This window comes from Mytilus edulis, chromosome 3 (assembly GCF_963676685.1).
Source record: "Mytilus edulis chromosome 3, xbMytEdul2.2, whole genome shotgun sequence".
Lineage (NCBI taxonomy): Eukaryota > Metazoa > Mollusca > Bivalvia > Mytilida > Mytilidae > Mytilus > Mytilus edulis.
Genome location: NC_092346.1, coordinates 89,029,588 through 89,054,633, shown reverse-complemented (window position 1 = coordinate 89,054,633; position 25,046 = coordinate 89,029,588). Strand labels below are relative to the sequence as shown.

General features: G+C 32.2%; 1 protein-coding gene across 1 annotated transcript; it reads left to right on the top strand.

The window, feature by feature from the left end:
* Nucleotides 1-10,406: 10,406 nt before the first annotated feature.
* LOC139517722 (uncharacterized) lies at nt 10,407-20,560 on the top strand. Its single transcript, XM_071309085.1, has 4 exons — nt 10,407-10,555; nt 13,033-13,216; nt 17,476-17,562; nt 19,719-20,560. The coding sequence occupies exons 2-4, from the start codon at nt 13,051-13,053 to the stop codon at nt 20,345-20,347; spliced, it is 882 nt and encodes a 293-aa protein (XP_071165186.1). The 5' UTR covers nt 10,407-10,555; nt 13,033-13,050; the 3' UTR covers nt 20,348-20,560.
* Nucleotides 20,561-25,046: the final 4,486 nt, after the last annotated feature.

Genomic DNA, 25,046 nt, shown 5'->3' with positions numbered 1-25,046 from the left:
TTTTTCCAAAATATCGGAGGTTATGCATTTTCTTCATCCAACTTGAAAGATACCCATGTCGTCGACTTGAAATCTAATTGTTCTGCTTAACTATGTACTAGATAAATTAAAAACTTATTCAAATGGTGTTTTTAAAATAAAACACCTCATAATTGAGAAGAAAATTGTAATTTTGTTTGTTTCTATTAACTTTTAAAAATTTTGTCACTATAGTAAACAATACAGTACACATTTATCGCCGTCTCTAACAAAGAGCTTCGATTCTTTTGTTCTATTTCAACCGGGTTTCCGACTGACTATGGTAAGTTGTCAGTGGTTATTTGTTAATCGACACGTGATGTCCTTTCAACTACACTCAGTGTAAAACACATGTGTACGCTGCTAACTGTAATAATCATAGTGTCGTATCAACTGAATAAAAAATCATCCGCTTCCGACATTTGTAAATGTTTACTTGTTGAATATACTTTGTCCTTATCTTTTTCTAAAGTATCACTTGTTATTTCGTCCGCTTGTATAAAATTAATATCCAGTTCTTTTTCTTTACCGTTTTCTTCGCTGCTTGAAAACTCACTTCCAAAATTGTTGTAAAATGAATCAAAATAATTTACATGCTTTGCATGATTGAAAGCTTTTGAAGACTGGTGGATTTCACTATAATCATCCTCACTTGCCATTTCAAAACTGTCAAAATCACTGAAAGAATTCTCGTTTTGGGTACCATCACTTTGAATTAAATCGTGATTCTTATATTTTAATTTTGATCTATTTATTTCGTTGATTATATTTGTTGGCGACGGAGTATCCAATAATGGTCTAATCTTGTAAGTGTTTTTGTCATTCCTTATTCTATTACGACTTGAAGGATGATTTTCATCATTAAAAGGTTTCCTGACAAATACATTTTTACGATTCAATAAATTCATATCATCAGCTGTATATTGATTTATGCTGATAGGGTGAGGTCCATTACTACCTAGCATTATTGATACAGATGGCTCCATATGAACTTCTCCATTTTTGTTTGAAATGAACATTTTGCGGTTATCTTTGTACCAGTTTGTTTTCTGTAATGGAGATTTGCCAATAGATATATGCGCTGATTTAATTTTTCCCGCCCTTATTGTTTCTGCTGTCACTGTTTTGGCAAACAAATTATTTGTAGTAAGTTGATTTGTTTGTGTATCGTCTGCTCTCATGATACCATCTGTCTCTCCATTTAAGCGAACATCCGAACGATCAGACAATTGGGCTCGTTTGCCAGCTTTCAGGAACCGACCAGTTTGCGTATGCATTGGTTCTACTTTGAATAGTTGATGCGTGCGCATATCTTTATTTTGAGAGGGCTTTTTTCTTAATTGTACGGGCGTGTTACCAAGTGGTGATAAACTAGTATCTTGAAAGTTCATGGTATTTCTTATCATTGCTGAGTTCTGTAAATCTTTTTGTCCCCCGAGCATGAAATTCTTTTTTCTCAAGTTTTGCCTCATATTCCTCTTCTTTTGTAGATTCGGAACTACTTCACTACGAAATTTTGTATTAATGGGTCGATCCTTTCTCTTAACAAATGATGAATTTCGTGGTTTTATCTTAGATATTTGGTCCTGTTTACTTGAATGGTGTTTTTGTATATACGTATTTTGCAACAGAGAACCCAATGTTGTAGTTGTCTTGATATTATTCATTACGTTTTGTTTCGTATTAAAATAAGATAATTTTTCCGTTTTATGCACGGGATTTCTAACAAATAGACTTTTTTGACTGGCGTATTTTTTCGGTCTTATTGTATCCGAGTTATATCCGTTTATATTAACAGAATCACTATCGTCACGCTTCAGTACGATTGTAACAGAAGTGTCTGTTGGATCGATCCCATTTCTGTTTAAAACATAGGTCTCTCGGTTGTCTGACTTTCTCCGAACTTTCTGGAGCGAGAAAGCTTTGCCAATCGAAATGATGATAGACTTTACATTGTTAGCTTTTACAATATCTGCTGTTACGTGTTTTGAAAACAATTTGTTCGTTTTAATTCGTTCTGCCTGAATATTGTTTGCTTCTATGAAACCCGATATGTCCCTTTTTAAACGAATATTGGAACTGTTATCAAACTGAGAGTCAATTTGAAAGTATAATTTTAAATCGTCATGAAATTCAACAACAGGTTCTAATTCAGTCTTTTCTGTCACAGTAATCCGTTTTAGTGTTTCATTAAGAGCTGTTTTACCTAACCAATTACTTTTCTGTTTCAAATCTAAAAAAGAAATTCTATCAGCAATGAAAAGCTACTTAATTATGCAAAAGTTAAAGTTACTTTTGATATGTAACGACAACTCAGTATGACATTTATATACTTTTTTTTCTTTCTTTATCATTTCATATTGTGTCACTTTTAAGCACATTTGTTTACGTCTGCTAAAACATATATAACGGCAAAATATCTTATAAACTCGAAATGTAAAAGCAGAGAAATAGAATCTATGACACAATTTTTTACACAACACTTGACAAAAGCCAAATGGACAGCGCTTTTATTGATGTTCTGAATCATAGACACCTAAGAAGATTTGGTATACAGCAGAGTAGAGGAAAACCTTGATTCCAAATGTAATGAATGAGGACAACAGTTAAACAATGTGACCAGCTGGATTAAATGTAAATGGTGGAGTTTTCCTGTATATATATACGAAATAAGGAATATGACAGTTGTTATCCATTCATTCGTTTGATGTGTTTGAGCATTTGATTTAGCAATTTGCTAAAGAACTTTCCATTTAGAATTTTCCGTGGAGATCGGTATTTTTGTTATTTTACTTTTTACAGAGCTAAACCATGCACAGTTTGATGCACCAACGAAAAGAAACAACAACGAAAAGTAAAGAAAAGAAGAATGAAGCACCTCCTTCCTTGTTCAAAGAAAACATTAAACCATAATTGATGCTCTATAACACGCAAATAACAGATGAAAAATTAAATATTTCAATAATCTTTTGAATATAACTTTATAGTAAGTTACTTTTACTTTTCCGTTCAAATTAAAAATAAGGATAAATTTAACGTCAATAAGTGCCTTCATTTTCTTCTTTTTTTAAATGCCACTATAACATGCAAATAACAGATAAAAATTAAAATATTTTAAGAATAATTACGGATGAAAAATAAAATATTTTAATCATATTTTGAATAACACTTTACAGTAAGTTGCTTTTACTTTTACATTCAAGTTAAACATCTTTTACCTTCAAACTAAAAACAAGGATTAATTTAACGTCAAAAAAGTGTCTTCATTTTCTTTAAAAAAGAATTACAAATAGTACAATAACAAGACCAATGTTTAAACAGTACAATGACTAGAGAATAGCTATAACTACAAGTAAACTTTTAAAATTTGAGAAAGACCAAACAGAATTTATACTTACGTTGATTTTCACAAACTATGTGTTGCAGCAACTGTAGGATGAATGAAACTATACACCATGAGGGATATATTGTCATAATTTATCTGTAAATTAACCGAATCACACTGAATAATTTCCCCACTTTTTGTTTGTTTTGTATCATAATTCGCATTCCAATTTATTTGTTCTCGACGTTCCTAAATCGTATTCACAATGTATATTTTATAGATCCAGCGAAAGGCAATGATTATTATGAATCGTTTTACATGTAGATATGATTTATTCATGGAGTATTTATGATCCTTGACATTTGACAAGCTAATGTAACAATATTAATAGAATAATAATCAGTCTTTGGCTAACAGTAATTCCTTTCACACATATATGTACACCTAAATACAAGAAAATAGATAAATTAATACATCATATATTTAAATTATTACCTATTTTTTATAAGTTCTTACATTAACAGTATGAATTTTAATTGACAACATTTTTGTCAAGAGAAATTATTTCTTAAAAGTGACAAAAAGTGGTACAATTGAAAAATAGGTAACACTGAACTCGACTAATTTGCGCTTCCGGAATTGGCAAATTTGGCTTTTAACTGAAAAGAGATATTGTAAAAATTCTTTCGACAACAGTAATGGAATGGAATACGGAAAACAAATTTAATATGACACAAAAGATAAAATTAAGTCTTAAATCATTTGTAAAGTACTTTTTGTTTTCTTTTATCAATAAAGTTTGTGTATTTATAATAGCTGACACGACATGATGTCATCAAAATGTTAGGCAAAAAAGAGTATACGCATGGCTTGTGTTACAATGGTGTTCCTTTACTGTAAAATATAGTTAAAATGGATGTAATATTGTAGCAGTTAAATTTCCTCTTTTTCTTACATTTTCCCCGTATTTTGTGTGTTATTTTTTATATTTTCGCAATGAAAACGATGTTTTCCAAGACACGAGAGAAATTTATGTATTACTGAAAAATTATTACACCAGGGGTTTCGATATCACAAACTAGTCAAAACATTTACTAAAGTTTATCATCGGTATAAGGACATCATTCGTAAATATAGCTCAACATGCAGACTTCTTATACGTTCAGGTATTTCACATTCAATTTTTTTAAGGAAATATTCTTTATAAAGCACAAAAATGTCAGAATTCACCTCAGAAACTAACAAAACCTTTAAATAAACCTTTAATTTAAGAAGGGATATAGTTACGATACTGGTGTCAGGTCATTAAAGATCGCATATTTTGGCATTAATATTGATTCACTTATAGGGTCTTTGAATCGGAAACACATTTATTCAAAAACCAGTTGTTGGCATGACACGGGTTATGTTCTTCTCATATATGTTATGATGGTATGATACTAAACCCCTAACGGGAAGGATTGTGCCTGATGTTCATATGATGAAATCATAATATTTCAATCAATTTAATTGAAGTCTGGAGCTGGCATGTCAGTTAACTGCTAGTAGTCTGTTGTTATTTATGTATTATTGTCATTTTGTTTATTTTCTATGGTTTCATCTTCTGACTTCAGACTCAGACTTCTCTTGAACTGAATTTTAAATGTGCGTATTGTTATGCGTTTACTTTTCTACATTGGCTAAAGGTATTTCTGCGCCTGTCCCAAGTCAGAAGCCTCTAGCCTTTGTTAGTCTTGTATTATTTTAATTTTAGTTTCTTGTGTACAATTTGGAAATTAGTATGGCGTTCATTATCACTGAACTAGTATATATTTTTCACGGGCCAGCTGAAGGACGCCTCCGGTTGCGGGAATTTCTCGCTACATTGAAGACCTGTCGTTGACCTTCTGCTGTTGTTTTTTCTATGGTCGGGTTGTTGTCTCTTTGACACATTCCACATTTCCATTCTCAATTTTACGATGAGGTCATAATAGCGGTAGTCACTTCATCCCTATCTAAGCCCATTGTAGAAACATGATCTATATAGCTAATACCTCAACATTTTTTTCTAAATTAGTTACTTAAATGAATTCTGCTTGAGATACCGATATCGACCTGTGAAATAACTCTCATCTAAAAAAAAATTATTTGATTATGTGTATTCACTTTATGCATTTATTGATTCGAAGTAGTTGAAATCGACGATATTGAAGAAATCGATTCAACCATTGTTGTTCCAAATGTTTATGTTATATAGTGATTCATTAAGGCAATTTTGTTTCTCCTGGATTATTTGTTTAAGCTGTCGATATGGACTATATCCATTCGATATCGACACTTTAAGTTGTTTCTTTCTTATTTCATCTAATTAACTTTAGTTTAGAAATTTTTCGATGTAAAGCCTATATTGTACGACTTCGGATAAAACTTTTAAAAACGTTTTAAAAAATGTGTGATTTCAGTGAATTGACTATGACTATTGAAGATATAGACGATATCGAGTCAATATTGACAAATTATGTTCCCAAATGTCCATCTGCTTAAGTGGTCGACATAGACAATTTAGTTCACACTGGTTCATCTGTTAAAGATATGACATCATTGAAATCGAAATCGGAAACTAGTTATGTCATGAAGTTCGTCGATAACAATTCGATATTGCAACCTAAATACCCTTTCCATGATCAAAGTTACATATGTTAACCTAAAATCTAATGCTTTATTTTGCAAATAACGGATAGATTTCTGATACATAATCATTTAAAGGGGAACTAGCTACGAGATATATAAAAAAATATAGAGTATGACTTTTTTTGTTTAAACATTAACAATAGTGAAATAGTGAAATATTAATTCGATTTTATCATCCAGTATAATTCAATTTTGTCAAATTAAGCTAAGCAACATTGATGATGAATAATTCACTTGCAAATGAATAATTCGACCTCATTGAATCCGTATTCATGTGAACTTCGATTTAATCCCTTAACCTGAGATGTATAACGCATGGATAGTGTGTGTTTAGTTATTTAAGAATGGCAGTCAACATTGAAAGTTAAACGCAGATAAATCATTTGATTCACTTGTTCGATCAACAAAATTTCATTCATGATTGACATATATTTTTAATCTATTATATGAAATTAAACCGACCTAGAAAAATCCAACTGCACGAGTTAACATTCTATTTATATCTATATCTATGTTTATATCGCTTATATATATGACCATTGAAGATCTTCGGAGTTCAACTCAAATGTTAATAAGATGGCGTGAACACTAAAATACACACGAAACGAAGCTACTTATTATCGAGCCCATGCCTTGTAAATGGTTTATTTTATAATTTGGATAAATGTTTTACATGATATAAATCAAAAATGAGAACTTGAGTCATATCGGTGTACATAAATTTGACAGCTAGTGCCCCTTTAACGGAAATTAAGTACAGGGTACATGTACTAATAATACTCGCAAGTCACTATATGAATTTGTTTAATAACTTTTGCGAGATTTAAACCTTCTCAATGTAAACAACAAAATCATGTTTTTTGTGAAAAGTGATCTATCAGAAATACTGAACTCCAAAGAAAATTCAAGATGGGAAGTCCCTTATCAAATGGCAAAATCAATTTAAATCTCAAACATACAAAACGAATGGAAAGCAATTGTCATATTCCTGACATGGTACCGGCATTTCCTTATGTATAAAATGGTGGAAATTAATCTTGGTTGTATAGCTAGTTAAATCTCTAACTTGTATTACAGTCGTTGTATGACATTCCATTAATATTGACAACAATGTGTGAACAACACAAACAGACATAATAGGTAAAAATGTAAAAATTGAGTTCAACTTTTTATAAACATAATGATGTGGTTATATTAATATAGAGTAGAAATCTTGATCAATCTTTATCGTGAAAAGACTATACTTTTCGGCCAGACTCAGAAAAGTATCAATTTTGAAATTGATGTCAAATGGTTTGTTCGATACGAATATTCAATTTCATAGTATCCTTCTTCTGAAAGAACCTGGACTTTATATATATGTGTTATCGTACAAAGCTAAATAACTCTATCATCACTTTGAAAGAAATATCCCAAAATTCGTTATACGTGTTGTGCAAAACAAAATTAAATCATGCTCTATCAAATTAAGTTGTTTGTATATTTTACATTCTGAGGAATAAATCTGTAAACATATATTGGTTATTAAATAACTGCCTATTGGAACTATTATTTCCTGTTTCTGTTTCTTTACTTAATGACATTTTCTTAAAATAGACGGTTAACAATTTTCATTCGTTTTTATTAAACAGTGTTTTGAAACTGAGGGCGATAGACAGGTTCATGACACTAATGGAGTAGGTTTAAGCTCACTGTTGTGTATTCAGATAGTTGTATTCTTGTATGTATGTATTTTTATTGTTATTGCTTGCCATTATGGGTGTAATTTCTTAATTTAGTCCTGGTATCTATGATGAGTTTATTTACAACCACTAGGATGATGCCACTGCTGGTGGAGATTTATTTCCCCGAGGGTATCACAAGCCCAGTAGTCAGAACTTTTTGTGCTGACATGAATTATCATTGATATGGTTATATTTATAAATTAACTGTTTAAAAAATTTAGAATTTTTGAAATACTAAGGCTTTTCTACCTCAGGCATAGATTACCTTAGCTGGATTTGGCAAAACTTTTAGGAATTTTGGTCCCCAATGCTCTTCAACTTCGTACTTTATTTGGCCTTTTTAACTTTTTAGGATTCGAGCGTCACTGATGAGTCTTTTGTAGACGAAACGCGCGTCTGGCGTATATACAAAATTAATTAAGTCCTGGTATCTATGATGAGTTTGTTTACAACCACTGGGTCGATGCCACTGCTAGTGGAGATTTATTTCACCGAGGGTATCACAAGCCCAGTAGTCAGCACTTTTTGGGCTGACATGAATTATCATTGATATGGTTATATTTATAAATTAACTGTTTACAAAATTTAGAATTTTTGAAAAACTAAGACTCTTCTACCTCAGGCATAGATTACCTTAGCTGGATTTGGCAAAACTTTTAGGAATTTTGGTCCTCAATGCTCTTCAACTTCGTACTTTATTTGGCCTTTTTAACTTTTTAGGATTCGAGCGTCACTGATGAGTCTTTTGTAGACGAAACGCGCGTCTGGCGTATATACAAAATTAATTAAGTCCTGGTATCTATGATGAGTTTATTTATAACCACTGGGTCGATGCCACTGTTGGTGGAGATTTATTTCACCGAGGGTATCACAAGCCCAGTAGTAGTCAGCACTTTTTGTGCTGACATGAATTATCATTGATATGGTTATATTTATAAATTAACTGCATGTTTACAAATTTTTGAAATACTAAGGCTTTTCTACCTCGCTCAGGCATAGATTACCTTAGCTGGATTTGGCAAAATTTTTAGGAATTTTGGTCCTCAATGCTCTTCAACTTCGTACTTTATTTGGCCTTTTTAACTTTTTAGGATTCGAGCGTCACTGATGAGTCTTTTGTAAACAAAACGCGCGTCTGGCGTATATACAAAAATAATTTAGTCCTGGTATCTATGATGAGTTTATTTACAATAAAGATTTATATTAACATATTTCTAAGTCATATCTGGAATGGTATCCCTCAAATGTTATTTATTTATTTCCTCGGTTTATTCCATTGCATGTGCAAATGATACATCATATTGCATGGAAGGGTTTGAAGAATGAGCTCTTCCAGCATGTCCCCGAAAGAGAGATATGTAACTATAACAGAAACATTTATAAATACATTTGTAACTCAGTGGTTGTCATTTGTTGCTGTATATAATATTTGTTCATCTTTTATTGTTTTTGTACACAAATCATGCCTATTTCTCGTTTGAACTGTTTTAAATTGCCGTTTTGCGATCTTTCATAGCTTGCTATGCTGTATGGGTTTTGTTCATTGTTGAAAACCATACGATGACTTATTGAGTCTGTTGATTAATTCTACGTTATTTTGGTCTCTAGTAGAGCGTTGTCTCATTGTCATTCATACACATCTTCTTATAATTTACACAAATTGATCAACCTAGTTCTATTTCTATGTTGCATAATTATAAACTCATACTAGCTGTTCTAAATAAATTTTGTGATGGCTATAATTATTTTAGACATCATCTATATTGCGGATCGTTAATTTTAAGAATAATGCTAGGTTCTTTTCAATCTTCTCAAGAAGCACATATCCAAAGTATGTCAGATATGAAAACAGGAACAAATCTGGACAAGAAGAACTACAGGATTATGTAAATGCTATTTCAACTGACGAGAACTTGTGCCGTACTGGTGTCGTCTATGATGGTATTTATCGACGGGTCCTGGTTGTCAATAGTTTTTTTGGATAATGGGCAAAATAAAGATATGTTCTGTTTCAACATCCTTTGCTTATTCATGTTTTAAACTTTGAAAGTTCTTCTTGGAGGGTAATTAAAAACAAGTTTTTATATATAGATACGCATGTTATTTCTAATACTGTTCATTGTTTTTAGTCTTTGAATTGATACATATACTGTTCCTGTACACATCTCACAAGGCAGTGGTTGATATCTGTAATGAAATAGTATTTCTAATTCTGGTTAAAACAGTATTTAGAATGTAGTCAATGTTTTGAAAAATAAATATCCATGGAGTTAAATAAAAAGAATACAATCTGGCAGTGTGGGACTATAAATTATGCTGGCTCCCAGGAACAACGAAAAAAATATAATCATTATTATAATGTTAAATGTGTACCGAAATATTTAATTATTGGTATGTAATGGGTAACACCATATTTAATAACAATAACTTATTACTCGGTGACAGTAACGAAATTATAAAAAATATGTGGTGTTAAATAAATTGAAGAAATAGCGTTTTGTCAGTCTAACTAGTATATGCACACATATGTCTATGCGAATATTAATTTTGATAATTAAAAACTATAAGCATCTTGATCTTTGGTTAACACTATAGTATTAAAGAAAATAAATACATGATATTTACCAACAGCACGTATAATTTACCTGTCACAACCAATGTCGATTTACCTGTAGATTGATGAAATGTCTTCTTCGTGTGTATGTTTTTTTGCTACGAACTTTAATCTTGATAGAAGAGTTTTTCTTTGTATTTGAATGTTTACGGAAGTGATATTTAGGTCAATATTTAGTTCGATTTTGATTTCACGTTGTCTATTGTAAGTATACGATTTATAGAAAAGCAATTGCATACAGGAAAGAAAGATTATCGGTCCCATTATGAAATACATGTGCGTTGTATATTGACACGACATATTTAGTGTCACAGAATGATATAGATAGGGAATAATAAATAAAACAGCTGTCAGAATATTGAAAACATACCGTCTTATTTACACTACAGGCTGTATCGGGACCTCAAGTTGTGTAAAGTTCTATAATGTAAACTGATTGAATTAAGTGTAAACAATGTCGTGAACAGCTTTTCTGGGTCAGGCATGGTTAGAATAGGGCCTTGAAATTGAGATTTTTATTTAAATGGTACCCAAAGTCTAAATAGTTTTAGTTTGGGCGGCAATCGCATACATATCGAACCCGGCCTAGTCCAAATAATTATGACGGCATAATTATTTGGACTAATCGAACCCTAGTCCAAATAATTATGACATCTTGAAAGGCTATTATATTTTTTTTCTTTGACGCCTCAAAGCAAAAATTTAAAATAGCCTTCCAAAACGTCATAATTATTTGGACTAATCGAATCCCAGACGAGCATGTCAAACATGTTCACTAGAACGATTCAAACTTAAATATTCTCATCCTAATTAGGTGGAAATTGCACACAACTACACACAAGGTTTTAAGGGTAGACTGAAATTATTTATATTAAAGAAACTATATTCACCTCATGTACTCTTTTTATATGCATTATTATTATTATTATTATTATTATTATACAATATTTATATAGCGCATTATATAATTTGAAAAATTACCCTAAGCGCTTAACATGAATAAACAAAAAATAAGATACATAATATACAATCACATAAATACAATTTCTGAGCAGTGGCGTGTAAAATGAAAACATTGATTGTCGGTTAAATAGAATAATATAAAAGAATGTACAACCTGCATCTAGATAAGCATGCTGATTCGTCTTTAACGGTTCGCAATGGTTCGCAATGGTTCGAATCTGGTCTCAGATAATCTGTGATGTTAATTCGATGCTTCGTGTAAAAAGTGCCACACTCTCTGCACACTAAAGAGCTATCACAACAACACGGTAACCTACCTTACGATTACACTAATTGTTTAAACAGTTTCGTCCTCAATATTCCTGAAGTATTGTTCACTGGACGTAAACATACAACAATCTATTACTAGTAAATTTTTGTACATACTATTTATATCACTTTTGTAACACAGCGCACTTTCGGACAACCCGGATCTTATATTTGATAAATTATTTTCATGTTCTGTGATTGTCTAAATATGTCAAAATGTACGTTGCAAGATACTGGTGTTACTTTAAAAACGTACTCCACCCATTTTTGAACATTTTTCAGTATAAATTAAAACTAGGTACTGCTAATGTGTGATATCTTAAAGGAAATATAAGAAAGAAGATGTGGTATGATTGCCAATGAGTCAACTCCCCACAAGAGACCAAATGACACAGAAATTAACAACTATAGGTAACCATATGGCCTTCAACAATGAGCAAAGCACATACCGCATAGTAAGCTATAAAAGGCCCCAAAATGACAATGTAGAAAAGTACCAACAAGGAAACTAACGGCCTAATTTATGAACGAAAAACAAATATGTAACACATAAACAAACGAAAACCACTGAATTACTGGCTCCTGACTTGGGACAGGCACATACACACAGAATGTGGCGGGTTAAACATGTTAGCAGGATCCTGACCCTCCCCCTAACCGGGTACAGTGGTGTAACAGTACAACAAGAACAACTATAAAAATCAGTTGAAAAAGGCCTTACTCATCAGATGGATAAAAAACAAATACTACAAATACAAGTGGACTGGGAAAAGTATATTTTATTATCTCATTTATTAATATTGCAATGATTATGCAGTCTGATTATATCTAGGAGAAATAATAGTCCAAATATCGTAAAATTGTAATGTGTTTTGTCTAGCGTTGCATTTTGAATGATGCTGTTTGACGTGTAACGAGTGTAGGGGAGTCTTTGTTTCTGCGAAATATATCCATTTTGTTTTCCCCTTCATGGATTTTTGTGCCAAAAACAGCCGCGAAATATTGTTAAATTAATTAGAAATTCGCACCATGGAAAGAACGGCAAACAATGAAGCTAATCTGGTAGATTAACAATGAGAAGTATCAAGTCCTGGTGTATGTCATTTATTTAGTTTACGTGTTTACTGATTTTTCTGTCTTGAATGCAAACTATAAATTGAACGTCATATTTCAAATATCAAACAATTACTTTATTTAGAGAAAGAAAAGTAAAAAAATGTCTTCAGAAAATCTATTCTTCATGCCGTTTATATATGTAGCCGACTATATGGTCTGGGTTTTATTTATTGTTAAAGGCAATATGTTTGCCTATAATTGATTACATCCACTTCATTTGAACTTTGGTGGATAGTCGTATCTTTGGCAATCATACCACATCTCCTTATTTCCTTATTTGTATGTATCTTCAGGTAAATAATACTGCTGCAATGGCCTTTCCAAAGACGGGTGGTAATTTCATGGAAAATTACGTTGAGAAAAGATTAACCACAATTCACAACACTAGTGAACAATCGGTGAAAAACTACAAACAAAAAGTAATAACTTTTTTTGTTGGACTTTTTATTATCGTCACTCTACCTTACATACATTTAGGTAAGTTTTTATATAAAGTGTTGAAGTTAACATACCGTCAAAAAGTTTAAAGTTCAAACTTTTTTTGATAGCTTTTATATTTTTATGTTATTTGCTTACTTTCTCATTGACGTTTACCCACACCTCTTGTATATATCACAGATGAGGGGAAGTGATGCAAAATATATAAATATTAAATAAAGCTAAAACTAACAATGACCACTGCCCTTTCCTCGATCTTGATATCTATATCATTAAATTATTTCTCATTTCATGTTGCTTTGGCATTTTATACCAAATTATGGTTTGCTCATTGTCGAAGGTCGTACAGTACTTTAATAGTTGTGTACATCATATTCCTTTGATTTCTGATGAATAGTTGTTGCATTAACAATCATATCTCATCTCATTTTATAATTCTTATAATCTAAGATTAAATGATCTTAGATTTTCTAAGATCATTGAAATTGTACAATTTAAAGATTGTTTCTCTTTTAATTCAAGATAATTTGTTTTCTATGACAATTTATTGTTCCATGATGCATAACATTTCTTAAAATCTATTGTTACTTTAATGTTTGTTTTCAAATAAAGAATAGTAGTGAACTCACGACGCTCTATAATCAGCAGCGTCAGAGAGAAATTAATACCGTACAAACATGCTTTCACAGCTAAAGTTAGACTTTTAAAATGTCATACAGCATTTCATCAAGTTGTGTAGATTGAATTTGAATTAAACCAATTGCTGCTTTTCAAATTTCGTAAGATATTAAGAATATGACAATTTCAATTTTAGATATTTTTGTTGTTTCATCTTTCAATAATTTGTTTTTATTTGTAGTTGTATTTATAAAGAGACAAACGTGTCTCAAGCACATTGTCTCAAGTTGAAGATATATGAATTATTACATATAGAAACAATTGTTGACCGAGTATCATTTTAACTGTTTTAAGTTCTTATGTCTCTCATGCTTCTATATTCGAAATTTGTTTTTCTGTCTGTCCAGAATACAGATGTAGAAAACTAATAATAAAGTCTTGGGGAAAAGGATTTACTTATAAGTTGTGATTGTCTTTTAACTACCCTTCAGTAACTGCGAGGCCTCTTATGTTGGTTCTCTGTGTCTTTTGTCTTTATATTAGTTTTATTTTGTTTCGTGCCAATCAAATAGTCAAATTTACAATTGATTTTTTCGTTTGTTTTTCTGATTTTTCTGTTGCACCACTATACCAGGTATGGGGAGGGTTGATATAAACACTCCGCCACATTATAAAATATATTCTCATGAACATGAAATTTGAAGAAATTGTGTGGTTAATAATTTTATAAATATTAAGCAATACTTATACCAATAACATATTCTCTATCTTTAAAAAATGATCAACTTCTTTGATGATTGATTATTACTGAACATGATTCGAGTATAAATTTGGTGTTATAAAAATAATAAGGTTTTCACTTTAACTATAAAATACGCAAAACTGACGAAAATATCTTGCTAAGCCTCTATATCTGACTACAATTTATTTTCTTGTGTCAAGATTAAATGACAGACTCTAAATTCTTAAACATGTCTCGCAGACTAACTACATAATACTAGAAATAATGAAATTTAAAAGGAGATGTCGGCAATAAAATGACACTTTTCAATTTCCTTTTTGGAATTTTGACATTCTTTTTTTTTTGCAAAGGAAAGAAATATAAATCTACACTGTCTGATTTCTATCATTACATTACCTTTACTTTGAATCACGTGATCACATTAAGACTGTTAGCTTAGCAAATATTGATACTATTTCATTCTCTGTAATTATTCCAAAAAGTCTTATTCAAAGATTTGAACAAATGTACTTTAAACAAGAAGTAATTGTAACAGGATGCTGTTACGAAGTCTCCCAAACAAAGCTCCAATAACTCCCCATTCATATGGTCCCATGTTCATTTGATTTGATTTTTTGTCCCATACAAGAATATATATGGCTTTACAAGATTATAGCACATTTTCAAATTGAACGGGGTGGGGACAACCCCAGGCACTTCCCTTTAATTTCATTTGATTAGCTTTATTGTCCCATACAATAATATATATGGTTTAGGGGTGGGGATGTTGATCGTTTATAAGTTTTCAAACAAGAGGGGGTGGGGTGACCCCCTAGGGACTTCCCTTTTATTTCATTTCATTTGTTTTATTGTCCCCTACAAGAATATATAAGGTTTAGGGGACGGGATGTTGACTGTTTACAAGTTTTCAAACAAGAGGGGGTGGGGTGACCCCCTCTGGACTTCCCTTTTATTTCATTTCATTTGTTTTATTGTCCCCTACAAGAATATATATGGTTTAGGGGTGGGGATCTGGACCGTTTACAAGATAATAGTAAATTCTCAAATTGAAAGGGGTGGGGTGACCCCCCAGGAACTTCCATTTAATTTCATGTAATTTGTTTTATGGTCCCATAAAAGAATATGTATGGTTTAGGGCTGGGGATGTTGATCGTTTACAAGTTTCAAACAAGAGGGGGTGGGGATCTGGACCGTTTACTAAAAGTTTCAAACAAGAGGGGGTGGGGTGATCCCCTAGGGACTTCCCTTTTATTTTATTTCATTTGTTTTATTGTCCCCTACTAGAATATATATGGTTTAGGGGTGGGGATCTGGACCGTTTACAAGATAATAGCACATTTTCAAATTGAACGGGGTGGGGATGACCCCCCGGGCCTCCTTTTAATTTCATTTGATTTGTTTTATGGTCCCATTCAAGAATATATATGGTTTAGGGGTCGGGATCTGGACCGTTTACAAGATAAAAGCATATTATCAAATTGAAGGGGATGGGGATGACCCCCCCAGGGACTCCCCCTATATTTCATGTGATGTGTTTTATTGTCCTATAATCATTTCTGAAGACTGCATGTATCTATCACTTACAGTTTATAAGTTATATTCATTTGAAAATTTTTGAAAATAAAATCCCATAGGGTTCTATAGTAAACCCCTCCCTCCTTTCTACCCCCCAAAATACCCCTTAAGAGACCCTAATGCACAAACGAAAGATTGATGGCTCACCTAGACATATTAGTCTACCATTTTATGAAATCCTAAGTCATTCTGACAAGCGGTTTTGGAGAAACGCTGCGGACAAGTTCATTTTTTAAAGTGGCGGAAGAAGAAGAAGAAGAAGCGGAAGAATAATAAAAATAAGAAGAACTGAGCAAAAACAATAAGTCTCCAAACTTTGTTTGGGAGACTTAAATGTTGATGGTGAAAAGAAGCTCTTTTTTCATTATCTTGTTTTGATATGCTCATCTGACCCAATCTTGTTTGCCTGTTATCTGTAAAATAACTATAATAGATATAGATAAAAGATGAATTACTATGTTTTATATTACCATTTTTTCTTGTTGCATTTTTACCTGTTATTTAAACTAGCCACCAAAGTTCAAATAAAGTGGATGTAAGAAATCATAGACATGCTTAGGGCATTTAACAATGATATGATATTAGTTGCTATCGAATTTGAACTAGCTTTCAGTTTATGAGTTCCTTACAGAGTCTACATGTTTATCAGACAAGATTCACCTGACCTCGACCTTATTTCATAGATCAGTGAGCAAGGTTAAAGTTAACAAGGTCAAGTCCGTTTCTCAGATAATAGAAGCAATAGATCAACTATATTTGGTGTATGGAATGGGTGAAAGGTCTGACCACATGCCGTATTGGCAGATTGATCTTATCTTGACCTCATTTTCATTTTTCATTTCGGGGCTGTTATAGCTTACTATACGGTATGGATTTTGCTCATTGTTGAAGGCCGCACAATGACATATAGTTGATAATTTATATGTCATTTGGTCTATGATGGAGAGTTCTCTCATTGACAATCATCACAACTTATTCTTATATAAACTTTTTTGTTTCGGAATTTTAAGGGGATCTGTTATCCATTCGTTTGATGTGTTTGAACTTTTGATTTTGCCTTTTGATTTTGGACTTTCCTTTTTGAATTTTCCTCGGAGTTCAGTATTTTTGTGTTTTTACTTTTTACCACAGTATGAGACCAAAATGGTCGTTTAAACTGAATTTCGTTTACTAGTTGAAAGCTTTTATGTTTTGATGTGACCAATCGCTTCTGGTATTAACATGTATTATTTTATAAAAGGTAATTTGGTATTTTTACATTTTTACATTTTTCTTCGTTTTTACATTAAATTAATACAGATACTCATATTTTTTAAACACAAGACAATTCGTAAAGGAAAGTGTTTTTCTTTCTTTGTTGCAGGCGTATTACATCGGCTTATATTTCCAGGAAAGCCTAAGATAGATAGAAGATCTTGTAAAAATTCTTGTTTTGATACAGTTTTTAGAGGTAAGAAAGTTAGTAAGTCTTGTTCTATCTATATTTTACATTTATATGATTGGTGGAAAATAGATAAAATTGAGAATGGAAATCGGGAATGTGTCAAAGACAAACAACCCGACCAAAGGACAGAAAACAACAGAAGTCCACCAATTAGATGTACATTACAATATCTCGGATATAAAAAGATAATACCCAAATGAAGTAAAGCCGACTGTGCGAAGGCTGTAAAGCTGGGGTCACACATTCACGATTTTTACTGCCGTCCTTGACAGGACCATTCCCGATTAAAATTTGTCAAAAGTCTGATCAAGATCCTGTGAATCGTGGATGGAAACATAAATAAAGGCAACAGTAGTATACCGCTGTTCAAAACTTTAATTAAAATTTGTAAAACAAATAATTTAATCAATACATCAATCAGATATTGTTTAGGAAGCGTCGACATTGAACCGTTTCCAAGCGAATTATCCCGATAATCCCGTTCTCAATCCGCTTCTAATCCAATTTGTATATTTCGTCTGGTAAAATCCGACCGAATCTGTCACGACTGCGTCCCGATTGTACCGAATGTAATCCGACATATATCAAACAGTGACCAGACAGTTAACCGACGCTGACGGAAGTTATCCGTTCGAAAACTGTTGGCAAACTCGGGATGATCAGGTACTGTCGGAACGTAATCCTATCACGGTCCGCTCTATCGCATTGCAAACGGCTTTGTCTGGTCTCAGTCGTATTGTATTCTGTAATTGTCGCCGGACTCTGACGTGGGTATCAATGACGAATTTCGTATTAATAACGGGACTGTTCCGGAACGGGTTCGGCAAAAACGGTTCGCAATCGACAAAATCTGGATGCAATCTGGACTCAATCGGCAGAATAACAGCAATAAAAAATTTCTCCAGATCATTCCCGTTCCACAGGACACCGTCCAGAATACACAGAACATGGTTAGGATTTTGATCCGATACAGCAGAATCTGTCACGACATAGGCACGATTGTAATCCGACTAGACAAAATCGGCTGAGTTTCCCCGAATGTTACGGGACACACCTAACTGTCGGGGTGCTTCGCCGAACTATTCGGACCCTTCCCGACCCGTAGGAATCTGTTACGAACTTAAACTGACGACTTCGTTCAAACAATGATAGGACATTCCAGATAATTGAGGATAGTAATCCGACTTTTTAACTTTTCGTGTCGTATCGCTGTCTGATCTCTAACGGGAGCAATAATCGCCAATGTGTGAACCCCGCATTAAGCCAGTCAATATTATCAAGTTCATTCGTTGGGCGTTAAATCGCATCTGAAAACGTTATCAAACAATAATTATCATTTAGTCCAATTTCTAAGATAACGCCTTATTAAAAAAACAGTGAAATTACAAAACACATAAGAGACTACCACTGATAGTTCTGATTTCTTATCTACGGATAGCAGAGACTGCTAAAATCAAATAATGTATAACATGAAGTAATAATTGGATCATTCACACATTAAACCGAAATTGTGTATGAAATTATTTGATTTACCGACAAAAGTTTCCAAAACCTTGATTGGTTCATTTTTGAGTGATGCGCCAACCGATATGTTCCTGATTAAACATTTTGAAGGCGAATTCCCAGTATAATTTCACTTATCCGAGTTATTGAGACTTCATTGTCTATTTCTCAACATAAATATCTTATGTAACCAATATAACAAATGAAACTTGACGTCAGCATATTATCATGTTATAAAACATTGTACTTAGTTTAGTGCAGATCATGTTGCTTGCAAAATAAGTTTCGAATTTATGACCCAATACATGTAGCATTTCACATAAGAAAATGCCTATACCAAGCCAGGAATATGACAGTTGTTAAATAAAGACAACAGTAGTATACCGCTGTTCGAAAGTCATAAATCGATTGAAAGAAAACAAATCCGGTTTCAAACTAAAACTGAGGTTATCCATTTGTTTGATGTGTATGAGCTTTTTTTTATTTATCCATTTGATTAGAGACTTTCTGTTTTGAATTTTCTTCGGAGTTGATATTTTTGTGATTTTACTTTTCACTAAAAATACTCAACCGACAACAACTTTCTTATACATGTTCATGCTTTTTATTGTTTATTCTTAATCAATGTAAAATAACAGAACTATTTTTTTTATTTGTAGGTATTTACGAGAGTCCAGGCAACTCTGGTTATAAACATGTATATTTTAATGTTACATGGCAAACTTATCGAATATGGATATTTACTGTGTTATTTATTCTCATGGCATATGAGAGTTTAAAGTACTTAGTTGGAATCATATCTAACAAGTCTTTGCGAAAATCTATGTTTGTATTGTTTCTTGCGAATGTATATCCTCATTATTACTCTTGGTGGTCATACTTCAGCTATTACAATGAGGACTTTTATGACTACTACAGTCATCACATGTTATTTACAATCACGGAAATTGTAGCAACATGTTTGGTTCTAAACTTATGTGATAACAATAATCCGATTGTGTCCTGGAAGATTTTGGCTATGGTCAGTATAAATACGATGCATATTTGCATTGCTGGAACGGATCAGTTCATTGCACATGTAATAAGAGGAAAAGGAACAGATTTTCAAAATGTCCGAAACATAGCTTTAATGGTTCCGGATTTGCTTCATGTAATTATACCATTGCTGGTGTTGTTTATCCACGCTAAACAAAATAATAAACTCTTACGAGAACTCTGTTTTAAAGAAGAGGTGTTCCTGTGTGTTGTATTTATTTGTATAGGAACTCTGTTTGGGAAAATTCTATAGATATGTCTCGCAACAAATCTGTATAGAAGGATTAGGAATTTTAAATGTTTAGGCAAACAATTCTATCAATGAATGCATTTAGTAACTTATGACATATTTGATTGTGTTCTTTTGTTTTGTTTGTGTTCAATACATTTATTTTTCTGTTAATAAAACATCAGAATGACAATTTATTCGTCGAGTGCAAAATCCTGAATACATAATGGAAATAAATGTATTTCGGTTGTGATTTGCATAAACCTCTAACTGAGTTCAATAGAGACTGTTAATCCGTTGTAAAAATGAAAACACGGCCAGAAATACATTTACCAGAATGAATATGGTGCTGCTCAATTTTCATCTTTTCGAATTAAAATCTGTTCCATTTGACTCGTCAATAAATTATATTTAAAAACAATTGTCTATTTTTTTTTTGTGGACATGACTATGTGTTGTCGAGCAATGCATACGGGTTTTAGATTTATATAGTTGGACATAACTTTACAATTTTCTTTTAAAGGGGCACTAGCTACGAGATGTATAAAAAAAATCTAATATTTTTTTTTTGCTCAATCAATAATGAAATGCAAATAGTGAAATAATTGTTAGCTTTTAGCAGCCAGTATGGTTCAATTTTGACAAAATTAGACAAAAACATTGATTATGAATTTTTCTCTTGCAAGTGAATAATTCGACCTCATTGAATCCGTATTCATGTGAACTTCAATTTAACCCCTTAGCTTGAGATGGAAAATACGTGAATTGTATGTGTAAATTATTTAAAGGAAAAGAATGTCAACATTGAAAGTGAAACAAAGATAAATCATGTGATTGACTGATTAGATTCACAAAGAATTCATTCTTATTCAGGTGAAAACGATGATAAACATTTATTTTACATCTATAAAATGAAATTAGATAGACCTAAAATAAGCCAACATCACGAGTTTGCTTAGTCTATTTATATCTATATTTATGTTTACATCGCTTAAATATGGTCATCATATGACTTCAGAGGTCAACTCGATAATTAATTAGATGGCATCTGGACTCGTGCCCTTTTTATTATTTATTTTAGATTTTAAATAGTTTGGATAAATGTTTTACATTGTTATAAATAAAATATAAGAATTTGATTAAAATCGGTGAACATAAATTTGACAGCTACTGCCCCTTTAAACACAATGATCTAGATAGAATCAACATTTCAATTGAGGAAATAATAAATTAGTCTTTTTCCAAAAATGAAAGGGCAGCATAGTTTTCTTTTAATATTTAATTTTAACTTCCATTGCAAAATATTAAATCGTAAAAACAGTTGTTATTGCTAGAAATTGTCAATGATTTATTTTGCAATGTGTTGAATTTTATTGCTTTTACACAAAACAAACGTAGCATCTATACCATTTGTATTTGGCACTTATATTCTGCATCTCCAGAATTTAAATTTTTCATATCGAGAATAGTCATGGAAATAAACACCGTTATTTATAACAATTTATTGATTATACTTTGGGGTTTCTCATATCGGAGTTGACTATTGGATTATTTTAAAAATAACATAATCTGAACACAAAACTCTTTTCTATAAGATGAAATTGCGTTCCCTTGTTCAAATGGCAGCAGTCCTTTTGCGCCAATTACTGTTTTTCAGGGGTATCATTTGCGCCAAATTTTGTTTTCCAAATGTATCAATTGCGCCATTATTCGGAACTCATTTGCGCCAATTTACCTGTACACATATCTATCATAAATATTAATAGTTAATATATATTTATTCTTATTTTTGGCTTTAAAAGTATCAAAAAGTCGGAGATATTTCACCATGAAGATGAGCATCTGGAGAGAAATGACTTAAAATTCATTAGACAGTCAATGTACAGAGAGAGAATAAAACGTATTACTTTGCTGAATATTTAAAAATGATGTACTAATAAAGAAGAAAAAAGAAGCTTTTGCTGATTATGTTTTAGTCCAAATAATTATGACGTCTGGTAAGGCTATTTTATTTTTTTTCTCGGACGCCTTCCTACAACGTCATAACGCCGAAGCCATTTTTTACGTCTGGAGTTTGAGAGCAAATTTTGGGGGGAACTTTGACACCTAATTTTAAAAAGAAATTGTTATTGCCGGTTAGAAATTTTTACGTAGTTACAAAGTCCTACCTTATTTGTGCTTATTGATATATATATAGAAATATCCAAAAGAAAGGATAAAACAAGATGCGATTCCATTTGAAGTGGGGGAATATTTATTTTGTTTGGAAATGATTTCCCACAATTACCAACGACACGAGACTTCCGGTGAATATAAAATTTAAAATCCGTTAAAATTTGACAGACCCGAATTTCCGGATAATGTAAATCGAACGTTCCGGAAATTCGGATCCATTAAAATTTACCGGATTTTAAATTTTATATTCACCGGAAGTCACGTGTCGTTGGTCATTCTGGGAAATCATTTCCAAACAAAATAAATATTCCCCCACTTCAAATGGAATCGTATCTTGTTTTATCCTTTCTTTTGGATATTTCTGGAAATATTTTACATCAATAAGCACAAAAAAAGGTAGGACTTTGTAAATACGTAAAAATTTCTAACCGGCAATAAAAAATTTCTTGTTAAAATTAGGTGTCAAAGTTCCCCGCAAAATTTGCTCTCAAACTCCAGACGTAAAAAATGGCTTCGGCGTTATGACGTTGTAGGAAGGCGTCCCAGAAAAAAATTTAAATAGCCTTGCCAGACGTCATAATTATTTAGACTAATTATGTTTTAGCCATACATGTTGATGACACAGTGCTTTGTTATTATTAAGAATTATCATGAGCTGTTTTATGCATTGCATCCTTCAATATTTGTGTTTTCGACAATAAAGTGAAGTGATACCATGTTATTTTAAAACATGTGGCGCAAACGTAGCGTTGGAGAAAAAAAGTTGTGGCGCAAAAGGACACATTTTTGGCGCAAACGGATCTCTCCCGTTCAATTTAAATTTTGTATATTGTTTACTTAAGCATAGCTTAATTAATTTACCGATCAAAAATCGATAAAGTTTCACTTTTGAAAAAAACACATTTTGCAATTATAACTGTTTTCTTCAGTAATAAAAAGATAGAATCCCCTTGAAAGACCCCTCCATAGACTAAGGAAGACTTCTGATTGATGCGACACCCTATATAGTTATCAAAGGTACAAGGATTATAATTTAATATGATTGTAATTGTTAACGTACCCGATATCGCTTATTATGGAGTTTATGCGAGGCCTCCTTAATTCTTCGTTGCTTTTATCTTTCTCTTCTGATTTGATTTGCGAGATTTGAGCATCGATTAACTTCTGTCGCCTTTAACATACAACAAATATTTCGACAAAATCTTCATCTACAAACAGGAGTTGCAGAAATTCATTATTGACGACTTTGTGGTACAATTTTCTGATTGAACACAAAGAAGTTCCATATCAATACAATAAACCTTATTATAGTTTTCGATTTTTTTTGTCAACAAAAAGTTAACGTCAAGCAAAACTGAATGATAAGCGACAGCCTCAAGCCGTAAAACCTCTAAACTGGAAACATAAAAAGTTAACAAAACGTGAAAAATAGACATGTGTACCCTTTTCGACGTATAAATTTCGAATGCGAGGTTGTTGATTCAAACTGAAGTAATTAAATACGCTACAGGTGCACGAACACTCATGCTACACTTATCTACAAAAAACAAAAATGTTGGTGGTCTACCTCTATGAAAAATATATATTGTTGTTTCATAAGCAGATAAACCCAAACAATATCGTGTGTGAGGAATTGCATCTTATGAAAAGTTCTTTAAATGTTTCAAGTATTCACAATTCACTTATAAAACCATTATCTCTAACTTACTAAGGAGAAAATCCTTGAAAATTTATAGTATGTTTAATTACGCTATATTTATTGTGTTTGTTGAATTTATATTTCAACAGATATTTCTGTTGGTACTAATTGTGCACCCATACTGACTGACTAGTTTTTGTTACCACACGAAGCAGAATTCATATAGAATCTATTGCTTATTCGTTTATGACTTATGAATATGACGATCCTTTTGGTAACTGTAACCTCTTTTCCCACTGTACGGACTTCATAAACAAGAGTATGTGTGTGTTTGAGCTTTTGATTTAGTCACTTAATAAGGGACTTTCCGTTATGAATTTTCCTCAGAGTTCGGTATTTGTGTGATTTTACTTTTTTTCTCCTTACACAAAAAAATCTCCAACAGATTGATTTAGAAGAACAATTGAAGATTGGACATCTGTGTAAAGCTACTAGCAACATCTGTTTGTTGTCTTAAAAATTTCGATACCAGAATAGTATTCTGATCTCTTATTTAACCGACTCTTTTTTATTCCCGTTTTTTACCTTTTGACAGAACGTGGATTCGATCGACCGGTGGTGTAAGCAAAAGCAGGAGACGCTTATGCTGTCGACGCATCCATTTTGTCATCAAAAAGTCAACTTTATAGATTACTGGGCGAAATAACTAACTGGAAACATTAATATACTGTCGAATTCAGTCGAGTGTTGGCCCAAGACCACAATTAATGACCCCGCTTTTCGTTGTCCACGAATATAGTTCCTTTTAATTAGAGTGTATTTTTCCTTAATTTTTTTTCTTTCCTTTCCTCACTCATTCCTTAAATCTTTTTGGGTGGAAATGAAAGAAGAGAGGTCAAATAAATTTTT